Raw genomic sequence first — 24,061 nt, forward strand, 5'->3', positions numbered from 1 at the left:
AATATTGTTTTGTTTTCATCAGTTTTAGTTTTTCATATTTAGGTGCAGAACTTTAAAATGTGATTATGTTTACATCGATTGGGTGATAAATACTCGACAGAATATAACATTTTCTAAAAATGTTTTCTATTAATGTTGAACAACAACTGACTCGGTGTTTTCTCCAAACTTTTCCAGTTGCCATTTTGTGAGCTAAAGCGCCGTAATTTACTGAAATGTGACGTAAATTGCTTATAAAAATCTATTTCACATCAGTCCTAATGGCTAAAAATAGATTAATAAACACAAAAATGAAGAATATTACACTTATAATTTAAATATAATTTAGATAGTTTATTAAAAGCATAATATAGTTCCAGTTAGTTATTATTTTTTCCCCATTAGCTGCCATTTTTATTTATTTCAGTTAACAAAATATGCCCTCAGTTTCAGTTTTCTTTGGTTTATTCAGCTTGACCTACGTTAAATCATTTTTTTAAAAACAGTTCAGGAACTAAATCAGCCTTTCTGATTTAAAAACGAACCTTTGTTGTGTCCCAAACTAAGCAGCACTTTGTCTGCAGCCACGATAATTTGTTCCAAATTCTTCAAGATAACAGATTATTGGGCATAAAATTGTATTTTTGTCCCTACAAGGTGGTTTTCCAAAGAGCCATTACTCAAACCGTGACATATCTCAACACAGTGTTCGGCGTGTCCCTAATAAATTTGAGCAAACTGGATAAAAAAGGGCAAAATAAGAAAAAATTAAAAGTATCTGAAACTTTTGACACAAGACACCCGACCGACATTTCAGACTAAAGTTTATGGAAATGTTTTAATATTAAATATAATGTGTGATATATTTTGCATTTTGTCGTCATGTTTGTCACTAAACATGACAATTCATATAATTAACAAAAAATACCAATAAAATGTTTCCAAATCAGTTTCTGTCAATAAAAAAACTAATTAAATTTTAACAGAAACTGCAGGTGTGAGTCTGTCTGGTGAAGTTTTGGTTAGAACATGTTTGTTTTTCATTCAGTGGGAAGAAAATCCAGACATTTTACTCAAGCAAGAGCAGAAATACTTTATAATTAAATTACTAAAGTAAAAGTTAAAAATACAGCGTAGTAAAAATACTCATAAGTTATTTTTTTCAAAGAATTACTAAAGTAAATGTAGTTAACTAGTTCCTGCCTAACTTAAAAAATAATGTTTATTGTTTTTTATGGACCTTTAAAATCAGTCAGACTTTTTGATCCAAGAGAAAACTCAGATTTTTAGAAAACGACAGTTTATGTTTTACAGTATAATCTCAGTCAGCTTCAGATTAACTCATTAATCTGTACATTATTTGTTCAGTTTAATCTCTCGGGGTTGAACTGTGGACATCTGTGCAGCTCTGCTCAGCAGGGAGCCGTTGAGGTGTCTGTATTTCTAACGGGCCTGCAGGAGCTGTTCAGACCGTCATGGCCGCCTCCATCAGCTGCTGTGATCAGAGCGCCGGCCCGATCAGCCGAACATCCCGCCGCCGCCCTGGCAGCGTTGACGTCTCCATCTGCTCAGAGGAGCCATGACAGCATCAGACTGGCTCTGATTCTCCGGACGACGGCGTTTACGGGACACACGACAGTTTATGGTGGGTAACGGAGAGGAATGAGGTTTTATCCACAGCTTTTATGATGCAAGAAATCCTCAGGGGGAAACTGTTTTTATCTGGAAAAATGAGCAATACTTCGCCTCATTTGGAGTCAGTCGAAATAAAACAGCCATATGGCTGAAACATAACACCTATCCACATGCAACTAATCACTTTAAAGGGGCAGTACCATGTGTTTAGTGCCATTTTACAGCGTAATCAAGTAACTATGTTAACTTCAGTTGTGAAAAAATGTGCTTTTATATCAAATAAGGCATGAAAGTCACATTTGGGAGGAGCTACGCTTGGAAGGCGGAGCTAGGGCCACCAACAGCTGAACGGCTGCCATGGATTAAAATACATTTAATCTTATTTTTGATTTAATGATTAATGATGCAAACATGGAAAAAAAATTAATTCAGTTCATTTAACATTAATTGAAATTTAACAATAAATCACAAATCTTCACAACAAACAACACGATAAATGCCAAGCCCTAATCCCAATGTATTTAAATGAGCAGCATTATGTGTTTTTCAGGCACATGGTGTCATTTTATAGCATAATCAAGTAAGTATGCTAACTTCACTTGTTTATAAAAAGCTATACATTTCTAATATGACATAAAACGTTGCATTTGAGGAGGAGCTATGAGTTGAAGGCGGAGCTATGTCCACCCAGCCGTTTTGCAGCCATATGGTTGCCATGGAGACTAAAGGATTTCTCACACATACATGAAAGAATCAAGGTAACACTTTGTATGTTTTTGACGAGGAAATAACGCTATGCAAAGCTAAAATAAATACATTTTACATGATACTGCCCCTTTAAGTCAACTGCAGAAGAGGTGCATTGTTAAAGGAGAGTGTCTTCCAGTAAAAAGCTGAACCTTGATACTTTCTCAAAATAGTAGCTGAAAACAAACACAAATCAAAAATAAAAACCTGCTATTTTGTCTGCAGAAACTATCAGCTTTTGATTTGTCTGTTAGTCGGGCGTTAAAGGACCAACTTTCCTCTCTAATCCTGACAGATTGCTTCGTTTAGACGTCATCATTAAGCTGCCACAAACCAGGCAGCGAAGCCGCTGCTCCGTTTAGACGTCCCGGGAAATCCCAAAATCAATCTGCTGCACCTGCTGGGGAATACTGTAAAATGAGTTTGTTCTGCGTTGTTTTTACTTACTGCTGCCAGTTCAGGTCTAAAAGTCCCAGAGAGGAAATAACGTCACAAAAAACAGGGTTGAATACAGATTTCAAGCCTAGAAGCTGGAAAATGGCGACTGGCATCGACGTATTTCAAATAAACTGAGCTAGAAATCAAAAACACAAAATCTTACCAAGGATTTTATGTTTCCAGTGGAAATGTCTTAGTACACTTAAAATAAGAAAAAAATATATATATAGGAGTTTGTTTTAAGTGAATAATTATTGAATGTAGATAAAAAGTACTAGATCCACTTTGAGATTATTTCTTATGACAAAATATTTTCTTCTTTTACTTTTGAGTAATTTTATTATTAAGTATTTCTACTCTTGAGTAAAATTTCTGGATTTTCTACACACTGAATGAAAAACATGTTTTAACCCAAAATTCACAAGACACAGACCAGCAGAACAGAAATTTTCTTAAAGTTTCATAAGTTTTTCATCAAAACAAACTGATCTGGAAACATTTTATTTTTCATTACTTCTATGAATTATTGTAATTTTCATTCTTAAGATACCAAAATATCCACTTAAATTTACATTTTCTTCCATCTGTTCATGGATGGACCTGCTGGGGAAGAATGCAAAATAAGTTAAAAAAAATTTTTAAATATTTAATTGATTGATCATTTGATCAGTTACTCAGTACTTCAACTGACTTTTTACCAAATACTTTTTTACTCTTGACAAACTTCTTAGACAGCTTTTACCTTTACTTAAGTAGAATATGTTTAACTTGTGCTCCTCTTACTTCTTGAGAATAATTTTTGACTACTTTGCCCATCTTTGGTTACATCTAAGTAGATTTTCATTGCAATTTGCAATTTTGTCAAAATTTATTCTTGGGCCGCACACAATCAATTTAGGGTCCGCAAATGGCCCCCGACCCCCACTTTGAACACCTTCTTGCTTTTAGACCAACCTTGATTTCGAAGCAGCAGAAAGTATTAACGCTATCAGAGCTTCAACAAAGCCATTTAGTTCTCTGAATCTGTAATTTCAGTTTTTTAAAGGTGTGATTAATAGGATGTAATTGGTCGGTAATAACCTGAGAGTCTGTCCTAATTTCAGCTGAAAGCCATCCAGTCCGTCCCAAGAGATTCACACGCAGAAAAAATTCAAATTAACATCGAGCCATCCTGCACAGATATCCAATAACCACAGTCTGCAGAGTGCAAATACTTCCAACACATAAATTCATATTCAATGGAGAGCTGCTATGGTTATTTAAGTACTTACTGCTGTCAGAAGGTCAATTGCGGAAAGGATTTTGATTTATTTGTGGTGATGAATAATTCTAGATACTGTAGTCGGCCCACTGAACCAAGGTTTGGTTCTGTTTTATAAGATTTTAGAAAAACCAGTACTGAAGTAGCAGAGAGCGGCGCTGTGCATCTGACATGAAGCACGATGCTGCCCTCTGCTGGTGGGAAGGAGAAATTACACGAGACGGATTTTAGCAACATGGCGATCAGACACTTCTCTGCAGGAGCTTTAAAGACAGAAAAATGAGACGATTTTCACCAGAAAACTGTCATTTTCAGGCCAATCTCTTTAAATATCTGAGCTCAGGAAATTTAATATTTAATTTTTTGGACATCTTTCAAAAATAATTTTTAATAAATCCTGTTTTCAAGGCAAAAAAAAGCTGTTTTTTCCTAGAATATTTGACTCTCAAGAAAAAAATGTCCGTTTGTTCTAAGCTGAGAACATTTCTGTTGCTGCCCTCTGCTGGTACAAAATGAGTTGCACGTTGAGACGGATTTTAGGAACAGCCACCTAAACTAAAACTAAAAACTAGACGCCATTATAGCCATTGGAGATAAAAATAAAAAAAAAACATTTCTAATACGTTTTGAAATTAAAAACTGCTAGAAAACATGGACATTTCATGAGTTCTAAAAACTGAAATTTTACTACAAAAACTCAAATTCTGAGTTGCAAAAGTTTAAAATTTTCCTCTTGATCTCAGAAACTGCCATGTCATTTCCAGTAAATTTCTGAGATTAATCTAAAAATTCCTGAGCATTTCCCTCACAATCTGACATTTTGATCTCAGAAAATTCCTTGTTTTTTGAAGCAAATTTGTAAGTGTTTTTGGCGTAAATTCTCCAGTGGCCCTAATAAAGAATCACTGAATTTATAAATACAGATTTTACATGAAACCTGTAAAACCAGACCAGAGGGAAGCAGATAAAATGATTGGATGAGTGAATCTGGAAAATATTTTGTCTTTTTCAGAGGTAGAAATAAAACTAAACATCCGATAGAAAAACATCCAGCAGACTTTATGATTTTACCAGCACACTGTGGTAAAAAAGACGCTAAAAGTGAAAAATATAACCAGAAGCATTTTGTAAACATTTACTTAAATTTTTATTAGCCACTGAAAGCCAGTTTAGACGAGAACGCCGTATTGTTTCAGAACGTCTGTGTACTTTGCGATCTTGCTCTCGACGTTTTTCTCCGCCAGCTTGGTCAGCTTGATCTGCGTCTTTTTCTTTTTGTAGCGGAGCTTCCCCTTCTCCTTCCTCTTCTCCTCCAGGGTGGCCGTGATCGCCTGGTACTTCCAGCCGACCTCGTGGGCCAGGCGGCCCAGGAGGGCAAACTGAGGTGGGAAAGACACAAAATCAGCACTAAAATTTAGCTAAAACACATGAAAAAGCTAATTAAATGTAACATACTAGCTTAAAAACCCCCATGGAAAACAAATTAATTTAACACTTTAAATTAAAAACAGAAAAATCTAATTAAATTACACATTTAAAAAAAAAAACTTAAATAAATTTAGCATTTTAGCTTAAAAAAACTTAAACCAAATGTATTCACCTTACGACTCGGCTTCAGACGCACGATTTTAAGAGCAGCTGGGACGACCATGCGCTTCCTCTGCAAAGCAAAACCCAAAGTTAACATAAGAAAAACTAATTTCCCATCCATTTATTCCTAGATTTAAATGTCTCAGCGATTTTTTTTCTCTCTCTCATCTGAAGCTCAGCTAAGGGAGTTAAGAATAAACATCATCACAGACGAAAAACCTCAAATAAAAGTCAGATTGAAGCATTTTCCCCACCTTGTCGTAGGGCGGCGGGATGCCGTCGAACACCTTCAGCCTCTCCAGAGCCGCCTGGCCTCGCTTGGTTTTATGAGGCAGCATTCCTAAACACAACAACATTATTCTTTAAAAAGAAAAAAACTTTTAATATCAAAGCGCACAGGCAACATTAGCTGCATTTATACTAAAAAATATCTGCAAAACTTTGTCATTAATCCAAAATACAACTTCGTAATTGTGGCGTTTCCATTAAATTTACTTCCCATCTTTACTTTCCGCCAGTAGTTACATCCTAACTCGTGATCAAAAACATTTTTTCAGATCGCCTTGTTTCCATAAAGCAAATTTATCTTCAAAGTGTCAAACTGATCAATTATACAATGAATGGAAACACAGCTGGTGATGCTCAACTCAGCAGTCAGATCTGATGTTTGGCTCATCAACCGAGGATCAGATTCGGGATAAAAAGCCTCATCACTGTTGAGCAATGCCAAATTTATCATAATTCTTCATTAAAGTCTCTTTCTTACCTCTAACAGTCCTCCAGAAGATCCTGCTAGGAGCTCTGAAGTGATAAGGACCACGAGACGGATTGGTGTTCATCCTCTTACGCAGGAAAGCCAAATACTTCACTGTTGGACAATAAACATCCGGTTACACCTCAAATCAACCAAACAACAACTAGAGCTGCTGCTGCGCTCATGTCTCAGATGGTAGTGCATGTAAAGTATTCTCATGGTCAATGAAACTCGAACAACATTGGGTAAAACATCACAGACGAGCAATTCCAATAAAAACACTGAAAATTCAGACTGAACTCACGTTTGTTACGGTAGAAGTTGCCAGAAATGTTGATGCCCTCACATCTCACCACCACCACTTTATGCCCTGATGAAGCAACACAAATACGAGTTAAAGATTAAGTCACATTTGATTGGATTGGTGGGAAAAAAATCAAATTAAATTGTACCTAGGAGGACCTGTTTAGCCACAATGGCAGCAAGTCGGCCCAGTAGATGGCCTCTGCCATCTAGTAGCAGAACCTGTCAGAGAAAACACAAAAATAAAGATTTTTCCTTAATTAGATGCAATTTGCTTCATAAAAAACAGATGAAATCCAGTCATTTTTCACACATTAAATCCAAGTGTTGGAGAAAGGATGCATCGAAAAAATGCTGGTATTTTATACAATTATTTTGGTACCACACTTTGCTACCCACTTAGGATTAAAGAAAAAGGAAATCATGCTGATTTATCCACAATTTAAAAGTTTAAATTCTTGATAAAAACAAAGCCTGGGCTGTAAGGACAAAATCTTTAACATAAAACATAAGGAAAGAAAAAATAAACTGAGTAACATCCCCAAATCCTAATGAAAAGTATTTGTGAAACAAAACCCATGATGCAACAACCACCGTAAACTTTAGATTTAAACATCTGAATGTCCTTCGTTTCAAAACCAGACCTTCAGTCCCCTGTTTTTAAAAATATAACTTATACACCCTAAATTACGTTTGTGGTTTAGCGTCAAAGCTAGGAAAATTGAGACTAGCTTAAACCGCAGCAGTTTTTATTTTAAACATGCAACTATACTTTTCCATTACTACACAATATTGTTTTAATGTTTAATCGTTTGTAAAACTTCGTCATAGTTGCTACGGAGTCGGTAAATGAGCATTGCGAGCGGCTAAGCTAACGTTAGCATCAACGACACAACACGATGGAGTCGTTTCAGAGGAGAAGCATTGAAACCTGCTACAACTGTCTCAGTCTATAACCTATTAATTACAGTAAGCTTAAAAGACCGCTTCACAATACAACAGAAACAGTTCGGATAGTGAAGCTGAACGTGTGGTAAAGGGAAGCTGCCATGATGGAAGGCATGTTCACACAGCTACGGCCAACCGCCTGTCATTGCCCTAAAAATGCAGCGTCTCATAGAAAACTGAGAATCAAAGAGGCATTATATCGATAGAATATGATTATATTCAGCATATTTGCTATGACGGGCTAACAAAAGACGACTCAAAAGTTAAATTAGCAAACTAAATAGCTCCGCAGCGATTGCTCACCTTATTGAACCGGTCCGCCATGATGTGCGAAAAGAAAGAAGAACGGGGCTGCTCGCGGTAAAAGGCAGGGGCAGCCGGAAGTGACGAAACTTTGATTTCTCCGTAATGTACGTCTTGCTATAGCGCCATCTATGTATGGAGGAGGCTAAGTTTGATTTAAATGCAATTTTCTACGTTGTTTTACGTTACTTACATTTGTTTCTGGTTGGAAATTTGACAGTAAAACATTAATATCGCCTCCAGTCGGGGAGAAAACCATGTTGACAAAAATAAACGATTCATTTTAATCTAGAACTGCCAGTGATATTAAGAATTTGAAAACGACAGCCATTGCTTTTCTCTTTTAGTTTTGATTGCCATTGTACAGAAATATTTTTAGATCTTCACATAATTTGAGAAGTTATTTTGTGACGTTTTAAAGTCAGACTTTATGCTTTAACATTCTGTATTTTATTAAGTGGAAACATTTTAGGTCCATTGTCTGTTAAAAGTATCATGTTACTGCAGCGGTTATGTAATCGTCTTCCAGTATCTCTAGGTAACGTTGGTTTAAGTCAGGAATATTACTTTGCTTAAAATTAACTATTGAAAGCATTTTACATACATTTTCTTCATAGAATAAGAATCTAAATGTTTGGTCGATTTTAATTTGTAACCACCTTGGTATACCAGAGCAGTCCCAGAGTCCCAATACGTTGAAATAAAACAAATAAAATCAGCTTTTAGTGTTTCAAACTTGCAGTTTAATGCACAATTTTATTTATTTAAATGGTGCAAAAAGCTCATGTTGACAAACACAGTTTTAACTGTACTTCATGACAGTTTGTGACCTGAAACATAAAATGTTGAATGAACTTCAGTCAGAAATTGCAATGTTGTTACTACAGCAAACAACCAAAACATCAGTAGATGAGGAGATTTAATAACTTTCAGTCAACAGCAACTTCCACACATTCATGTCCTGCCTGGTAAATGCATGCAGCAACAGGTGTTATGAATAAAGGCAAAGGAAAATAAATGTAATTTTTTGGACTGTTCCACTTAGTCGTCATGCTTCAGCTTCCTGATCTTTCCCTTGTGGCGATCAATCTCACGCTGCAGGCGTTCGATCTCCTTCTTGTGGTGATCGATTTCTTCCAGGTGATGCTGCTTCAGGGCCGCCAGCTGCTCCTGCTCTTTCCGCCTTTTGTGCCGTTCCACAGACAAACACAAGAAAAAATAAAAAGGAAGGGAGAAAAGCAAATGTTAGATTTTTAATCATTAATCCATCACATTAGATGTGTTTCCAGTAGCCATAAAATTGTGCAAACTGAATTTACATAAATAAATCTACTTAAAGAAAACAAACCAATTTTGAAAAAGAAGTTTTTTGACTAGCATGAGGTTTCTCATCCATATTAANCTTTTAATATCAAAGCGCACAGGCAACATTAGCTGCATTTATACTAAAAAATATCTGCAAAACTTTGTCATTAATCCAAAATACAACTTCGTAATTGTGGCGTTTCCATTAAATTTACTTCCCATCTTTACTTTCCGCCAGTAGTTACATCCTAACTCGTGATCAAAAACATTTTTTCAGATCGCCTTGTTTCCATAAAGCAAATTTATCTTCAAAGTGTCAAACTGATCAATTATACAATGAATGGAAACACAGCTGGTGATGCTCAACTCAGCAGTCAGATCTGATGTTTGGCTCATCAACCGAGGATCAGATTCGGGATAAAAAGCCTCATCACTGTTGAGCAATGCCAAATTTATCATAATTCTTCATTAAAGTCTCTTTCTTACCTCTAACAGTCCTCCAGAAGATCCTGCTAGGAGCTCTGAAGTGATAAGGACCACGAGACGGATTGGTGTTCATCCTCTTACGCAGGAAAGCCAAATACTTCACTGTTGGACAATAAACATCCGGTTACACCTCAAATCAACCAAACAACAACTAGAGCTGCTGCTGCGCTCATGTCTCAGATGGTAGTGCATGTAAAGTATTCTCATGGTCAATGAAACTCGAACAACATTGGGTAAAACATCACAGACGAGCAATTCCAATAAAAACACTGAAAATTCAGACTGAACTCACGTTTGTTACGGTAGAAGTTGCCAGAAATGTTGATGCCCTCACATCTCACCACCACCACTTTATGCCCTGATGAAGCAACACAAATACGAGTTAAAGATTAAGTCACATTTGATTGGATTGGTGGGAAAAAAATCAAATTAAATTGTACCTAGGAGGACCTGTTTAGCCACAATGGCAGCAAGTCGGCCCAGTAGATGGCCTCTGCCATCTAGTAGCAGAACCTGTCAGAGAAAACACAAAAATAAAGATTTTTCCTTAATTAGATGCAATTTGCTTCATAAAAAACAGATGAAATCCAGTCATTTTTCACACATTAAATCCAAGTGTTGGAGAAAGGATGCATCGAAAAAATGCTGGTATTTTATACAATTATTTTGGTACCACACTTTGCTACCCACTTAGGATTAAAGAAAAAGGAAATCATGCTGATTTATCCACAATTTAAAAGTTTAAATTCTTGATAAAAACAAAGCCTGGGCTGTAAGGACAAAATCTTTAACATAAAACATAAGGAAAGAAAAAATAAACTGAGTAACATCCCCAAATCCTAATGAAAAGTATTTGTGAAACAAAACCCATGATGCAACAACCACCGTAAACTTTAGATTTAAACATCTGAATGTCCTTCGTTTCAAAACCAGACCTTCAGTCCCCTGTTTTTAAAAATATAACTTATACACCCTAAATTACGTTTGTGGTTTAGCGTCAAAGCTAGGAAAATTGAGACTAGCTTAAACCGCAGCAGTTTTTATTTTAAACATGCAACTATACTTTTCCATTGCTACACAATATTGGTTTAATGTTTAATCGTTTGTAAAACTTCGTCATAGTTGCTACGGAGTCGGTAAATGAGCATTGCGAGCGGCTAAGCTAACGTTAGCATCAACGACACAACACGATGGAGTCGTTTCAGAGGAGAAGCATTGAAACCTGCTACAACTGTCTCAGTCTATAACCTATTAATTACAGTAAGCTTAAAAGACCGCTTCACAATACAACAGAAACAGTTCGGATAGTGAAGCTGAACGTGTGGTAAAGGGAAGCTGCCATGATGGAAGGCATGTTCACACAGCTACGGCCAACCGCCTGTCATTGCCCTAAAAATGCAGCGTCTCATAGAAAACTGAGAATCAAAGAGGCATTATATCGATAGAATATGATTATATTCAGCATATTTGCTATGACGGGCTAACAAAAGACGACTCAAAAGTTAAATTAGCAAACTAAATAGCTCCGCAGCGATTGCTCACCTTATTGAACCGGTCCGCCATGATGTGCGAAAAGAAAGAAGAACGGGGCTGCTCGCGGTAAAAGGCAGGGGCAGCCGGAAGTGACGAAACTTTGATTTCTCCGTAATGTACGTCTTGCTATAGCGCCATCTATGTATGGAGGAGGCTAAGTTTGATTTAAATGCAATTTTCTACGTTGTTTTACGTTACTTACATTTGTTTCTGGTTGGAAATTTGACAGTAAAACATTAATATCGCCTCCAGTCGGGGAGAAAACCATGTTGACAAAAATAAACGATTCATTTTAATCTAGAACTGCCAGTGATATTAAGAATTTGAAAACGACAGCCATTGCTTTTCTCTTTTAGTTTTGATTGCCATTGTACAGAAATATTTTTAGATCTTCACATAATTTGAGAAGTTATTTTGTGACGTTTTAAAGTCAGACTTTATGCTTTAACATTCTGTATTTTATTAAGTGGAAACATTTTAGGTCCATTGTCTGTTAAAAGTATCATGTTACTGCAGCGGTTATGTAATCGTCTTCCAGTATCTCTAGGTAACGTTGGTTTAAGTCAGGAATATTACTTTGCTTAAAATTAACTATTGAAAGCATTTTACATACATTTTCTTCATAGAATAAGAATCTAAATGTTTGGTCGATTTTAATTTGTAACCACCTTGGTATACCAGAGCAGTCCCAGAGTCCCAATACGTTGAAATAAAACAAATAAAATCAGCTTTTAGTGTTTCAAACTTGCAGTTTAATGCACAATTTTATTTATTTAAATGGTGCAAAAAGCTCATGTTGACAAACACAGTTTTAACTGTACTTCATGACAGTTTGTGACCTGAAACATAAAATGTTGAATGAACTTCAGTCAGAAATTGCAATGTTGTTACTACAGCAAACAACCAAAACATCAGTAGATGAGGAGATTTAATAACTTTCAGTCAACAGCAACTTCCACACATTCATGTCCTGCCTGGTAAATGCATGCAGCAACAGGTGTTATGAATAAAGGCAAAGGAAAATAAATGTAATTTTTTGGACTGTTCCACTTAGTCGTCATGCTTCAGCTTCCTGATCTTTCCCTTGTGGCGATCAATCTCACGCTGCAGGCGTTCGATCTCCTTCTTGTGGTGATCGATTTCTTCCAGGTGATGCTGCTTCAGGGCCGCCAGCTGCTCCTGCTCTTTCCGCCTTTTGTGCCGTTCCACAGACAAACACAAGAAAAAATAAAAAGGAAGGGAGAAAAGCAAATGTTAGATTTTTAATCATTAATCCATCACATTAGATGTGTTTCCAGTAGCCATAAAATTGTGCAAACTGAATTTACATAAATAAATCTACTTAAAGAAAACAAACCAATTTTGAAAAAGAAGTTTTTTGACTAGCATGAGGTTTCTCATCCATATTAAAATAACATGCTGGAAATTTAAATTACAAAAATAAATCTTCTCAATGGAAACATGGCAGTTTTGGAAATAATCTCACTGCTTTTGCTAAAAAATGTTTTGCACTAAGATGAAATAATTTTTGGGCCAGATTAAAATAAAATCTGTTTCCATTAATCATAAAATTGGGAAGTTTAAATTATGAAAACAAATTTGCTTAAGGGAAACAGATTTTTCTGTTTCCCTTAAGCAACAGAAACAAGATGTATAACAAGATATAAATCTTGTTATATCTATCATATAACAAGACTTTGTTATATGATAGATAAAGTCTTGTTATCTATCATATAACAAGACTTTGACATATGATACGTAGATGATTAGCGCTATCGTGAATATTGTCTCATGTAACTGTTTACGTCCGTTGCTCCCATGATTTTTAGGATTATTGCGTGAACAAGCGTAGTCCCGTGTGATTTCAGTTTCATCTCTTATTAAACTAAATCACCGCAATAGCGAATTTGTGTTTTCTGGTTTCTGAGCATTAGCAGAGTTAGTTTTCATAACAAATATTTTGTAACAAAACACAGCAACTGTTGGTTTAAATATATATAAATAAAAAAACGTACTTGAAATACATTTCCTCCTCAGCAGCTTGCTTCTTCCCCATGGCGCCGCCCGCCTCCCTGATGGAGCCGCCGCCGCCTCCGCCTTTTCCCGCACCTTTTCCCAGCTCACCCAGCTGCAAAGGGTGGGACAAAGATTCAAAGAAGAAAAAGACTGAAATGAGTCCTGAGGGGAAATCGCTTATTATTAATACAAATATAATCATAAACAACATATTATATACAAAATGCAATATTATAAGTAATTTAAATATGACCTAAAAAGGCGTTTGCTTTATTGGCGTATTTTGATCTTCTGTTTTAAGAGCATTTTTAGAGTTTTAAGTGATAAATATCCAAATTTAAAGGTCAGCAAATACACATTCTACTTTCTAGCAACTCTTGATTAAGTTAAAAGCTTTTATCACGTTACATAAAAAAAATTACAGATTTTTTTATATTTTAGTTTTTTGTTACATGTAAATCAGAAATTAACACACCCAGGTTTGATTAATGTCTAAACTGTAGAAAACAGCATGTTTGACAGCATGAAGTAAGTGAAAATATCTATTTAAAAAATCCAATTAATTCAGCTTGAATGGCTCCTTCCTTTTTATTCACCATAAATAATTTAAATCATCATTTGAAAACTTCATCTTGCATTTAGTCAGGTAATTTTTGACTGACATGAAAATATTTAAGTGTTAAAAATGAAACAAGCCTGTTTTTTAAATATATGGGACAAAAAAAGAGTTATAAACAATGACATGAAACAGAAATGCACAGTTAATAGAAGTAACACTGGCTTGAAATATTAAATAAATACCAGTTAAACAAATTAATACATGCTAAAATACGTATAAGGATTTAAAACTAAATTCACAAATTTAGATATATAAAAAACTAACTAAATATATTTTAATCTAAATTTAATTTTTCAAAATGCTATAAAAATAGTTTAATAATCCCTGGTGGAAATTAAAATGTTTGTAACTCATAATTTCCTTCAGAGTTGTAGACGCTTCTGTAGCAGTCTCTGTTGCAGCAATTCTGAAGAAGCTTCTGACTGAAGACACTCTGTGGCTCAGTGATGTCTGTGATTTCCGTCATCACAGCAACAAGTAAATTAAGTACAAGAAATAAAATTTTAATTAAACACAAAATAAAACTGAAACTGCAGTAAAAATATAAAAAAATACAACTAATATCACAAACTTCAGTCAGTTTCAAATAACCTTAACTATGAAAAGCCAAACAAAGAGGATACGTTTCAAGTTTGCCGCTTTCAAACTTGAAAATGCAGGAAATGAGGTTTTGCTGTGGGTTTTTATTTTTTTACTTCTGGTTTTATGTGAAAAACGTCCGCGTAGAAATAGAAGGACTGCATCTAAATAATAAAAAAAATATTTAAAAAAATATTATACAGTAACATAACACAACTGAGTCAGCTCAACTTCGAAGGTCAAAATTAGGTTTAGAAATAATCAAAAAGAATAAAATACTGATACTGTGTTACTGTGTAACCTGAGCAAAAACGATCACAATAGACAAAAACAATTCACACATCCTCTGTTATGACGCAGCTGGTAATTAATACACCTTTTACAGGTTTGATTTAACCAGTCACATTTCACCCAAATCACTAAAATAGTCTAGAAACCATTACTAGCTATTTGAAACCGATGTTATTCCAATCATGTTTGGTTTTAGTTAGCTAAAAACATGTTGTTGAATGACAGGGTTGCGGTCTGGTTTTCAAAGCAGCCAGGAGGGAAAAGACGTTTATTACCTGATCGGAGGACATTCTCAGCTGGGATGTGACAAAACTCCTGATGTTTAACCTCAACAGCCTCGCCATGTTTGACCGTCAGGCACAAAAACAACGCTGACACTGACGGTTTGCCCTTGTCCACAGAAACCAGCCAGTGGACCGTACCATTAGCAGCGAAACAGAGGGGCGAGTTCGCCTGCTCTTTTGGTCTAAAATCTGTAGAAAATAATCATTTTAATGTCGAATGGCGAAAACATATTAAAACGTTGGAGAGGTGTCTTTGTAAAACTTTAGTTTGTAGAAATAAACGGAGTTTAGTGTGAAATAGCTCTACTTACGTAAAGGAACGTCCCCCAGCGTAACATCTTACGTAATTTACGTATCTGTCGACCCCACGTTGATACGGGTCATTTTCGCTTTCAAGGTAAAATCTTCAAACGTACTCTTTTTTTCCTGAAAATGGATCAAATATGAAATTTCAATAAGGAATAAAAGTTTAACATTTTAGAAATAATATTCTGCTTAAATGGCAAATTTTACATTTACAAATGCCGTGTTACAAAAAACATTGCAAAAATGTTTTTTTGTAAATCTTTTTTTAAAAATTAGAACAGGTCCTGCAATCACACTTTTCTAAATTATATCATAATTTAATTAGCTATAAACAAGATTTTATTTTTATTTGTGCTTTAATTTATTTTTTTTTTAATTTTACTGTGGTTTCATTTCTGCTGTTAATAGTAGTTATACCAATGTGCTATACTTTAGTGTTTTAAGGAGAAATATTTAAAATATATTATGAAAGAATATTAAACATGAAATGGTCATTTTTATACATTTTATTTTATACATGTTTGAATTCACTCTGAATGAAAAATTGTCAGAATTAACAGAAATTTGATTTAAAAACATCACTTTGTATAGAATTAAGCTACATAATTTATTTCACTTGGTGAATTAAGTTACTGAAATGAATGAATGAATGACACTGAATTCTGAAAGAATTTGAGAGGGAATATCTCATAAAATAGGGTATTAAATTACAAATTATTGAGGATAAATATTCATTGTTACAACAATATCTCAGTTGAAAATTCATCTGTTATTTATGGAATAATTTGTCATACTTATGAGATAAAGTCTCATAAGAAGAAAGGAGAAAGTTTGTGATTAAAAAAAATTATAATGTAATTCAGAATTAAATAAAAATATTTTTAAAATACATTTAAACTTATTTTTGCCTCATTTTTTGGTTTGATTAAAACTGTTTTAAAACATCTAAACAGCTATTTTCTCAATTATGTCTAAAATTAACAGAGTTATAACTTTATGATCAGAACCAGATGGGAAAATGGAATGCGTTGCAGAATTTTATTCAACACAGCAAAGAAAGCTTCAATCCCCTTTTTGAGCAAACCAAACTCTGCCTTGTGTGCTGAAGGAAAGTTTTCGCCTCCCAACGTCCCCAAAAATATTTTACATTTTGCTTGCCAGGTAACACGGGAAGAAACTAAACGTAAAATTTCCAACCACATTCACTACCAACGACATTATGTACAGGGCTGGTTGGACCCTCGACTGCAGGCAAATAAGAATAAAAACAAAAACAATTAATCAGTTCATGTAGAAAAAAAATGAAACTAAAACTTTCACATCACTATCAGAACAGAAAGACATTCAGAGGCACTCACGTTTGTGATGATTACTCCTCTAAAGAAAATGAAAATGAATCAAATTGTTCATTAAAAGCAACAAATGAAATAGTTTTGATATTGACAGTTCAAGGGCTAACAGCTGCAGGACGAATCAGAATCTGGCCTGTTTATCTGTAAAAAGCGTCGCCATAATTACAGATGTTCTTCTACTTAATAAACAACTGGAATAGCTAATTTATAAACTATTCTAAGAAATTCCTCACTAGTTTGACATCCTAATACTGGAAAATAATCCTAAAATGTATTTTTTCCTTTTAAAATATGTACAGAATGAAATTAATAAATAAGTTGAAAACAAAACAAACTGCCAAATCAATCTGTAAACTGTAGTCTGGCTATCTTTTTCTAAACAAACATTGTCCAGATGATTCCTCACAGCAAGCCGCACTGAGAAAACGCTTTTCGCTGATATGTTTTGGTTTCGCTGAATGTTTGGACAGTGAAGTGCTAAAATAAGGTAAAACTCAATGTTTGGAGGACAGGTGGGAAGAAAAAAAGACCAGGCAGCGTCACAGGGCAAGGAGGGGTCTGCGGAGGCCTGCAGGAGGAGGCGGCGCCCGCCGCTCCCCCGTCCGGCCGCGTCAGTCCTGCTTGACGTTCCCCAGCGCCCTGAGGCGCTCCAGCAGGGGCGGGTGGGAGTAGTGCCACATGGAGAAGAGCCAGTCTGCCACAGGGAAGCCCAGGTTGTCCATGTTGAGCTTGATGAGGGCAGAGTACAGCTCTGAGGCTTTGCCCATGCCGCGAGCGAAGGCGTCCGCCTGGAACTCAAACCGGCGGCTCAGAACCGTCAGACAGAAAGACAGCAGCTGCAAAACAGAGCAGGAGGAGGTGGATTAATCGACTTACACTTAACTGTTGATTAACAGTTTAGAAGATTAATATTAGTTCCAACTGATTAACTCAAAATGATTTGGGATTCAAATGCACTTGATGCGGTTTTGTTTTGAAATAGAGACACTCGACAAGCTCCTTAAATTTCACTTTAACAGCAGTCATCCATGCGAGCTCAAGCAGTCAACTTCTCATCGATTAACGTACAAGTTATACCGTTCGTTCAGATTTCCTTTTAGTGTTGTAGTTTGCCCGACAGCCAGCAGAGGGCGCCTTAAGCAACGCCAGTGATACAGTTACAAAGATGGCGCCCAGAAACAACAACGGCCCAAACGGAGCTCGGTGTGGAGTGGAAAATGCATGTTATGCGGTTCTGTTCTCGACAAAACTCCTCAAAAACATTAAAAATAATAGCGTTTATTCAGCCGAGCTGCAAGACGGAGCGGCGTCCACTTTTCATTTAAAAATGACCGATTTGCTACGGAGGCGATCACTTCAAGCAGCTAATTTTAAATTAACTAATTAATAGGTAACTTTCAGCTTTAAAACGACTTGAAATAAACAGTTTGGTGACCCAAATTACCTCGTTGTAAGGAGAGAAGATGAACTGGAAGATAATCATCAAGCCAATTAATGTAGGCTGACTTTGAGTGAATCCAAAAGCCACAAACAGCTCCGTCCGCCCGATCAGAACCGCAAACAGGGAGAAGCAGAGGAAGGAATTCATCTGCAGACACAAAAAAAAAAAAAAAATTAATATCTGCTCCAGTAAGCACTGTTTGATTCAGGGTTCATACACATTTAGCACAGGAAAATTTAAAATAACTTCTCAAACTTTTCCAGCACCACAGCAGGGACAATTTAAGCAAAACTTTTATGTTTTGAAATGTTACAAAACACTAGTAAAACACAAAAAAAAAAATCATCCAACTTTAATGACATCGCTTAAAGTATAAAATATAAGCCAATTTTTCTATCAAACAGATCAATAAGTCACTGAGCCATTAGGAATAATAAATACAACAAATTACTTTCCTGCTCAAAGTAAATATACAAAGAAAATTTAAAAAATCTCTAAATAAAAATGTTCTTGCTAAATTTTCTTGAATTTAGGAAAAATAATTAATTTTGCTAATTTGAACTGAGCAAATAAAAAGTTTACTCAGCTTTAACTTCAGACAATGATAAAACAAACATATTTTTTATTTGGTGTATGTACATTTTCCAAATTTAAGTATTTAATTGAACTTGTTACAAAACTGCGTTTTGAAAGACTTTTCACAGAAATGAAACCTTTAAAACAGCTAAATGAAAGTTTGATTATTGTGATGGCGAATTAAAAACTGATCCATTTCTGATTTGTTTTGATCACCTGGCTGATGACGATGTTCTTGACGGTGTGACCGAGCTTCCAGTGGCCCAGCTCGTGACCCAGAACCGCCAGGATCTCCGCGTTGTTGCAGCCTTGCTTCTTCTGTGAAGAAAATTAAAATGATCCCGTCATGTTTCCACTTTCATAACTTCCTGTGTGAGGAGGATTTGAATGTTGATTTTTCCACCTTGGATTTTTGCTTCGTCTCGCTGGACGTTTCTTCCGGGTCCGACTCCGTCTCTGACTGCGTGTCTGACTGCGGCTCTCCGGCGCTGTTCAGAGGGGAATAATCCTCCAGCAGCGTGTCAAACAGCACGATGCGCTTGTTCTTGAAGAAGCCGTAGAAATACGCGTTGCTGTGCGAAGAACGCTTCGAACCTGGGCGGACGGAAAACAAAGTCATCTGGGAACGCGTTTCCTCCCAGAGTTTAAGACTTCTCACAATCTAAACATTTCTACCTTCAACCACGTAGAGTTTAGTGAGAGGGAAGCTGATGCTCTTGGCCATGTCCTCTATCGCTGTCTTCAGCTCGCCCTCTGGCAGCGGGGTGAATTTATCGAACAGCGGAGCGATGTAGTCCGCATAAATGGTCACAAGAACCTTCAAATACCAGAGCAAAGGCGGATCAGTGGAGCAGAAAATACAGCAACAACTGAGGAAACATTTAAACACTAAAATAATGTACAGAGCCTTCTGAAAGTAGTCAAACATTTTGTAAAGTTACAACTACAAACGTATGTGTATTTTAAAACAATTACAAGAATAAAGACAAAATATTATGAGAATAAAATCATTATAATACAAGAAAAGTTGTAACAGCATGAGAATAAAACTGTATGACAAAAAGTAATTTATAAAGTCGTAATAATGAGATTAAAGTCGTACGACAGTAAGTTAAAGAAAATGAGAATAAAGTTGTAATAATACAAGAAAAACTTTAAATAATACAAGAAAAGTTGCAACAACAATAAATATGTATGATAAAAAGCCAATATTATGAGAATAAAGTCACAATAATACAAAAAATTGTAATTATACAAAAACAAAGTTACACAACAAATCGTCATGAGAATAAAATTTTATACAAAAAAGTCAGACTAACAAATAAATTCATACTACAAAGAGTCAATATTATGAGAATAAAGTCGTAAAAATATGAGGAAAAAGTCATAAATATTCAAAAATAAAGTTGTAGTATTAGTAGAATGAAATCATAATTTAATTATAACACCTACAAATTAAAATGAGGAACGATGAGTACCTTGTAAAGTTATAAAAAATAGTGAAATACTTTGTCTCTTAACACATCAGCATCAAATTATTACCAGTAGGAATTTGAAACAATGAAAGAAACACAAACTGATTTTAGTAACTTAATTTCAAAGTTTTGCTCTCATTAAATGCTTTTCTAGTTCTATTGCGACTTCATTGTGATAATATAATTTTATTCTTATAATTTCAACTAGAAAAAAATAGTACTTACAATAAAATTTAAAAAACTTTTTTTTCACCTAAAATCAAAACGAGAGAAACCGACAGAGGGAAATGGAGGAAGATCTCCTCACTGACCAGAGAGACGAGCAGCGTGAAGAGCCAAGCGTAGATGAAGAAATAATCTCCTCCGATCTTTATGATGTACAGGAGCAGCGAGCTCACCGGCAGCAGGATGCACTGGGTCACTGCAAACTTCTTCACCGCGTCCTTCAGGAAAAAGCCCAACGTCTGGGCGGAAAGAGGGAGAGAAATTAAATCTACCAGAAAAAGCTTTTAGAAATGAGAGGAAAAATCGTTTTTCAGGCAGGAAACCTGCTGGTTGAAGCCGTGTTTCTCCTCAATCACAAAGGTGCTGTACAAACTCCAGGGAAGTCCGGTTACGGCGCCGAACAGCGTGGCCAGAGTCAGGAACACCAACGACTGGATGATCTCGTAATCCGGGCCGAACCCGAACCGAGCCGTCACAGAACCGGCGAAGTGCCACAGAAACGGGATTCCGCCCAGCAGCAGGATCAGCTGAAAGGACCATAAACAAAACGTTAGGTTTTCTTAAACACCGATCACATATCAATATCTGTATCAGTCCTGGTAGTTAAAAACACTCTGGATCTATGCAGATCTATTCAGTCTAATTCTATGCTTCATTATTTATTTTAGACTACAGTATTTATCTTCCTAATCTCACTTTGTGAACCGTTTGAAAGGTTTGTTGCCGTGTAATTTTACGTGTTTATTGTTTATTTCACATCAGTTGTTATAGTCTAAATGAGAAAATACATTAAATCTGTTTTGTATCTACATTTTAGACCAAACTATGAAGCTGTTGGTGTATTTATTTGTTCTGTAATTCAGTACATTTATATCTGTATTTTAAAAGAACATTCACAGCAAAAACACTAAATCTCACCAAATATTTTCAGTTTAGTTTCAAGTAAAACATCTCAGTTCACTAGAAATAAGACAAAACTAACTCAAAAGTATCTTTTCAGCAAGATAGCAGCTTTTTTTAAGCAACTAATTCCTTAATATTGATCAAGAAGCACTAAATCCACTGGGAGATTATTCTACTTATAACAAGATATTTTTAGCATTTTATAAGTGAAATAATCCACCAAATTAACTAGTACTTTATCATTAATATCAAGGAATTACTGATTTAAAATAAGTTCCTATTTTCCTGAAAAGTTACTTTAAAGTTAGTTTTGTCTTATTTCAAAAGTACAGAGATATTTGCAATAGAAACTAAGCCAAAAATAATTGGTAAGATTTTATGTTTTTGCAGTATTTTACATCAATTCATCTGTTTTTCTGCATCTAAACCTCAGATATCGACATCAGAAGTGAAAAAAGTGGATTGGTGCATCCCTACATTAAACCTGCAGTATCTAACTTTTAGATAAAAATGTTTTGCTTTTTTTTTTTTTTTTCTTTTTTTTTAAAAATTTAAACATGTCGTGACAGTTTATTATGAGACATCTGATCTGTAAAAAAATCAACTTCTTCCACCTCCTTCCTGTGCCGAACCAGAAACCACCAATCAGAGCCAGGAGGCGGGGCTTAGTGCTGTCAATCAAGTGCTGTTAAATGGGCAAATGGTGGAGAAACAACTTACAGTTACAGGAAAGCCATTAATCCACCGTCGTTTGTGGCTGCCCCACATGGAGAGTGAGGTAGGGGAGTTCAGATTTTCACAGATTTTTTGCTTCATATCAAACAGACACGACTTGATAGTTTAAACAAATATGTAAAAACAAAATTTAAAATAAAAGTTACATCCTGCAGCGTTAAAGCAGCTAATTGTAAATATATCTGTAAAATGAGCGCTCTGGTTTTCTTCTTACTGTTCCTTCGATCTCTGAATACAGCCCCGACCAAAAGCTGAAGTTGCTTTTATCCAGCTGATACAGACGCGACTTCTCAAAGGTGTCAGGATCCATGATCTTTCCAAGCTCCTCTGGGACATGAATGGTTGTCCGGTATATTTTCCTCTGCCAGGCAGGAAAAGGTCAAAAAATAGAGTTAGAAACCCATAAATTTCTATTTATTCACACAATTAAAGTTTTAAATGTCTATCTAATGCTCAGACAAGTGTTTTTGTTTTGTTTTTAACAGTAATCCATAGTATCTTGTAGTTAAATCTGATACGCTCTGCTCTGTAAACTGAAGACATAAAAAGCTGAAAGGAAATGCTGGAACGTTTTCGGTTTGTAAAATTGTAACACATGTTAACTTTAATCTCACTTTCTTGTTTTAGGAGAACTTGACTCGTGTCTTTATCTATGTCCTAAGATGCTGTTTCACCGTAACTTTACTAACATTTACCACAAAAATAGTTGCGCAAGCCAGAACAGCAATGAATTATGAAGTCCGTAACAGCTTGTAAAAACTGTATTTTCTAACTCAGGATTAAAATAAGTGTTGATTTGATTATTTTTAGAGCATGTCTTTATTAAATCTAGTAATCCCAACCTCAAACACTTTCTTGAAAAAATAAAAATAAATAAATATTAATAATTTATCCACATTTTGTTTGTAACATTAAAAACCTCAAGCTTCAGTCTCTCATTGGAAAGTTATATTTTGGGGGGATTATTTTGTTTTTTATCATTATTTACACTCAAAGAAATCAGAAGTGTGACTCATATACTGTAATATTCCTTGAGATATTTAGCAAAAATAACACACACACACATATATATATATAAATGAGCAGAACTTATTGGGTGTTTTATTTAAAATATACTTGAAAAACGTTGTGTACATTTGTTCCCCATTTCATGATACATAACTTTGAGTTTATCTAATCACGCAATACTAAAAATCACATGTTGTTGCTATAGCATGACAAAGACATGAAACATGCCTTAAAACACACCTTTAATTTAACCTTTTAATTTGCGTTTATTTCATATTACAACAGTTAGAGCTATGTTTAATCTTTGAGGTTTTTTATTCTATACAGAAAGATAAAAACACATTTACTCACCTGTCTGCAGGACAGGTATGCCTCCCAGAGATAAACCGTCCATGAGAATACCAGGACTGAATAAAATATCTGCGTCTCAACGGGCAGCAGAAAAAGAGTTTTTAACATCTTTTCTCTGGGTTTTTCTCCTCTAACTGACTTGACAGGTATCGGGCTAATGGCTACTGCGCTTCCGCTTCACGCGCTTCAAACTTCCCGCAGCGGAGAACAAGACGACTCTGCGTTAATCCGACAGACACCGACTAAAACACGAAAGCTACACATCCGGCTCTCATTCCCAAAACTACGACATTCACCGTTTTTCCCATTCATGCAAGATTCCCAAAGCGCCCGTCGGTGAAGTGTTTCAACGTTTTCCGTCCCCAATCAAAAGGGTTTAACGTTAGTTCCGCCGCGCAATGAATTCCGAGATGGTGATATTTCTGACACCAGGAGGCGCAGTTGCTTCATTAAAACCAAGTCGTTTCTTTGAGCTAACGTCTTGTTTTGTTCTTCTTTTAGCGGTTGGCAAGAAAACTAACGGCTTTTTTAAAAAACGGGATTAAAATCGTTCGAAATTAGTCAATAAGTTGTAAACAAATGGCATTAACCAATTTAATAAACCTACAAAATAGTAAC

The 24,061-nt window shown here is 35.5% G+C and overlaps 3 protein-coding genes across 4 annotated transcripts; all 3 read right to left on the reverse strand.

Annotated features, from left to right (window-relative positions):
* Positions 1-5,183: 5,183 nt before the first annotated feature.
* On the reverse strand, positions 5,184-11,392 carry rpl13a (ribosomal protein L13a). 2 transcript variants are annotated; one of them, XM_015029425.1, is made up of 7 exons: positions 11,292-11,392; positions 10,190-10,262; positions 10,042-10,107; positions 9,750-9,851; positions 5,905-5,990; positions 5,661-5,720; positions 5,184-5,439 (listed from the first exon to the last, which is right to left on the reverse strand). In XM_015029425.1, the coding sequence occupies exons 1-7, from the start codon at positions 11,310-11,312 to the stop codon at positions 5,230-5,232; spliced, it is 618 nt and encodes a 205-aa protein (XP_014884911.1). In that variant the 5' UTR covers positions 11,313-11,392; the 3' UTR covers positions 5,184-5,229. The 2 variants fall into 2 exon arrangements, with proteins under 2 accessions (XP_014884911.1, XP_014884910.1); XM_015029424.1 differs by lacking the exons at positions 9,750-9,851; positions 10,042-10,107; positions 10,190-10,262; positions 11,292-11,392 and adding exons at positions 6,417-6,518; positions 6,709-6,774; positions 6,857-6,929; positions 7,959-8,057.
* A 619-nt stretch (positions 11,393-12,011) lies between these two features.
* Positions 12,012-15,203, reverse strand: atp5if1b (ATP synthase inhibitory factor subunit 1b). The gene is made up of 3 exons (XM_015029426.1): positions 15,063-15,203; positions 13,298-13,410; positions 12,012-12,474 (listed from the first exon to the last, which is right to left on the reverse strand). Exons 1-3 carry the CDS (start codon positions 15,129-15,131, stop codon positions 12,333-12,335), a joined length of 324 nt encoding a protein of 107 aa, XP_014884912.1. The 5' UTR covers positions 15,132-15,203; the 3' UTR covers positions 12,012-12,332.
* Positions 15,204-16,401: 1,198 nt separating this feature from the next.
* On the reverse strand, positions 16,402-23,862 carry zmpste24 (zinc metallopeptidase, STE24 homolog). The gene is made up of 9 exons (XM_015029428.1): positions 23,444-23,862; positions 22,299-22,445; positions 20,770-20,973; positions 20,533-20,685; positions 19,422-19,563; positions 19,150-19,340; positions 18,963-19,064; positions 18,174-18,317; positions 16,402-17,565 (listed from the first exon to the last, which is right to left on the reverse strand). Exons 1-9 carry the CDS (start codon positions 23,549-23,551, stop codon positions 17,341-17,343), a joined length of 1,416 nt encoding a protein of 471 aa, XP_014884914.1. The 5' UTR covers positions 23,552-23,862; the 3' UTR covers positions 16,402-17,340.
* Between the last annotated feature and the right edge of the window lie 199 nt (positions 23,863-24,061).

The sequence above is a fragment of the Poecilia latipinna genome, unplaced genomic scaffold, assembly GCF_001443285.1.
Source record: "Poecilia latipinna isolate Pla-1442-1.1 unplaced genomic scaffold, P_latipinna-1.0 Scaffold153, whole genome shotgun sequence".
In the NCBI taxonomy this organism is placed as follows: domain Eukaryota; kingdom Metazoa; phylum Chordata; class Actinopteri; order Cyprinodontiformes; family Poeciliidae; genus Poecilia; species Poecilia latipinna.